At 39.9% G+C, this 2,500-nt stretch overlaps 1 protein-coding gene across 4 annotated transcripts in view; it reads right to left on the bottom strand.

Moving 5' to 3' along the window:
• Positions 1-2,500, bottom strand: part of LOC138060007 (3'-5' exoribonuclease HELZ2-like) — a 153,468-nt gene that overhangs the window by 8,616 nt on the left and 142,352 nt on the right. For all 4 annotated transcript variants that reach the window (XM_068905679.1, XM_068905681.1, XM_068905678.1 and 1 more), the window contains one exon: positions 2,175-2,429. In XM_068905679.1, coding sequence (XP_068761780.1) covers positions 2,175-2,429 — 255 coding nt within the window. The remainder of the gene's footprint in view (positions 1-2,174; positions 2,430-2,500) is intronic.

The raw sequence follows: 2,500 nt of genomic DNA on the forward strand, positions 1-2,500 counted from the left end.
GATCAGGTAATAACTCAAAGAATAACACCTTGAGAGCTGAGTAATAGCGTGACAGATACTTGTTTTGAGCAGGCGCCGGACATTTAGCTAAAATGAAAGGAATGCTTTCTGGGCATTTCCCACACATCAACAAGCGATATCATTATTTGGTAGCTGCTCTTAGAGTTCATACAAGCCTGCTACAGTTTACGATGGACAGGCGTCCCACTCATTCAACCACGCAAAGCAGCCTTTAGCGTCTACGTCATCATCGTTCCACTTAGCTTTGAACAGCTTTCCCAGACAACTCTCTTCTTTCAACTAGGTGAACACGTTGCTCTTCCACTGACTTCTGCAGCCACTTTCTTACGTCGCAACCAGCCTTTGAATGTCACACTAACTCATCATCTGAATAGCGGAACCCTGACCATTACAAGGAGGATACTGAATGAAAGATTTAAAACAATACGTTCTACAAAAATTACCTCGATGAGAGAGATACTGGACTTTGTGTCAAAGGCCTTTGCCCGATATGCTTGTAGTTTACGAACTTTGAGTTGGAGATAAGCATTCTTTGAAATTAAATTGGTCGAATACAATGCCGACCTGATGGAAGTAGAGGATGGAAAGTAGAGAAAATTTTAAGGACCAGGCCGTCTTCAGGGTTACATTTCCATGCAATGCAAGCCACGAGAATTGCATGCTACGTAGCAGAAACTTGCAATGCAGTGTTCGATTTAATGACTCAGTGGACAGAATAGATCCAGACGGCCTTGAACCGAAAGAAGTTTTGGGAAAAAGCATAATAGAGGAGGTACTAGCTCTTTCACATCTATAGTGAATATCCATCTGCACAATAACATCCAGCTCCCTGGCTCCTTAAAGTATTTAGCAAGAGCAACAACGCATTTTAATTAACGCCAATTTGGTGCAGCGACCAAATCACCCTCATTCAGTTAGGGGATGGCCATAATGACTGATTGGATTTATTATTTTGCATTCCCCTTTGCAGTAGATAGACTCTTATTTTCAACGTTAAATTCAAATAAGGATTAATTCGGATTTACTTCAAAAGAAATAATATCTGTTTCTTCAGGTTTTTAGTTTTTCCTATTTTCTGCTATTTAACATTTGTTTTTTAAAGTCATACAGTACACATTTCTAAAAGAATATAGTTTTGTTTGTTAGTTTTTTTTTTAATTAAATCACACATTTTTTCTGATAACATTTCGATTTAAATTGATATTGCAGGAATATATATTTCCTTAGAGAACAGAGGGTCAGAATAGACATGCAACCGTCCGTTAGCAAGAGCTCACTCCCATATTCACTCTCGACTTTGGAATTGTCGTTTTGAAAAATTCCCAAACCGTCTACATTTGACCCTATTTAAGAAACCCTCTTGGCAAGTATTGTGCCTTTTAACCCATTAGCACACAATGTCACCTTTTAAGTTATAAGTGCATAAATTATAAAAGCCGTAAAAATTGTACCTCTTGACCAATAACGGCACAATGTCTCCGTTAACGTCACATATGCAAAAAACAAGCCGTTAAAACCGACAATGTGGACATGAATCTAAAAGAACCAGCCGCCCGTTTCTCAAACGTCGCGAAACGTTTCGGATGCCACTCTCCCTTAGAAACAAAGAGCTTTTAACTTTGCTTTTTGTTTTCTTGAGAACATGACCAGCTTTTAAAGGCCCATGTCAACCCTGAATGTATTGCACGCCACGCATGAGAACATCAGCCAATATGGCGGAAAACCAGCACAGGCTAAGCATATGGTCTCCATTTACCCATGATTCTTTTGGCGCTCGTAAAATAATAATTAACAAGATATGGCAATCACGAAATTACAGAAAATTGTTTTACAGCCAATCGGAATACGCTATTCAACAAAGGTGCCATTTTGAAAACAATCATTGACAAACGATCACGTTCAATCAAGGGTGGAAATGGGCCTTTAAAACGAGCGGATCACACTTGATGGTTCTTCGGTATTTTCGAGAAACAGGCCCCGGTTGTGAGAAAAAGATCATTTAAGGTGGGACAACCAGTAGTTCGCTCCTGAGCACGAGCTCCGTTAACAGCTAATCACCGAGAATCCGCGAAAACGAGTTTTCTGATTTGCTTGCCCCTAGACGGCAGTGGAAATTGTATATTTATGACCAAATGGCTTTCTCGTTTACATACCACTTTCTCCTTCTCCTTTTTGTTGCTCTTCGAGCGCTCATTACCTTCTTCTGTCGTTACAACCAGCTCTTCTTCTTCGCCCACAACATTACAAAACGCAAGGGGCACATACCCTTTTCCAGTTTGATTTGGCCAGAAATTAACGACCTTTTTGCTGACGTCTTGTCTGTTCATTTCACGGTCTCTGACAGACCCTGCTGTTCTCAAGTTGCCCTCATAAAACTGCCTCGAGGGAAATTCACAAATGTCCTTGTGCTAAAAGAAATAAAAATGAAAAAACCGAGAATAACTTCAACTCGAACTGATAGAATTTTTTTCCATTCTTG

Source organism: Montipora capricornis, chromosome 8 (genome assembly GCF_036669925.1).
Source record: "Montipora capricornis isolate CH-2021 chromosome 8, ASM3666992v2, whole genome shotgun sequence".
Taxonomy (NCBI): domain Eukaryota; kingdom Metazoa; phylum Cnidaria; class Anthozoa; order Scleractinia; family Acroporidae; genus Montipora; species Montipora capricornis.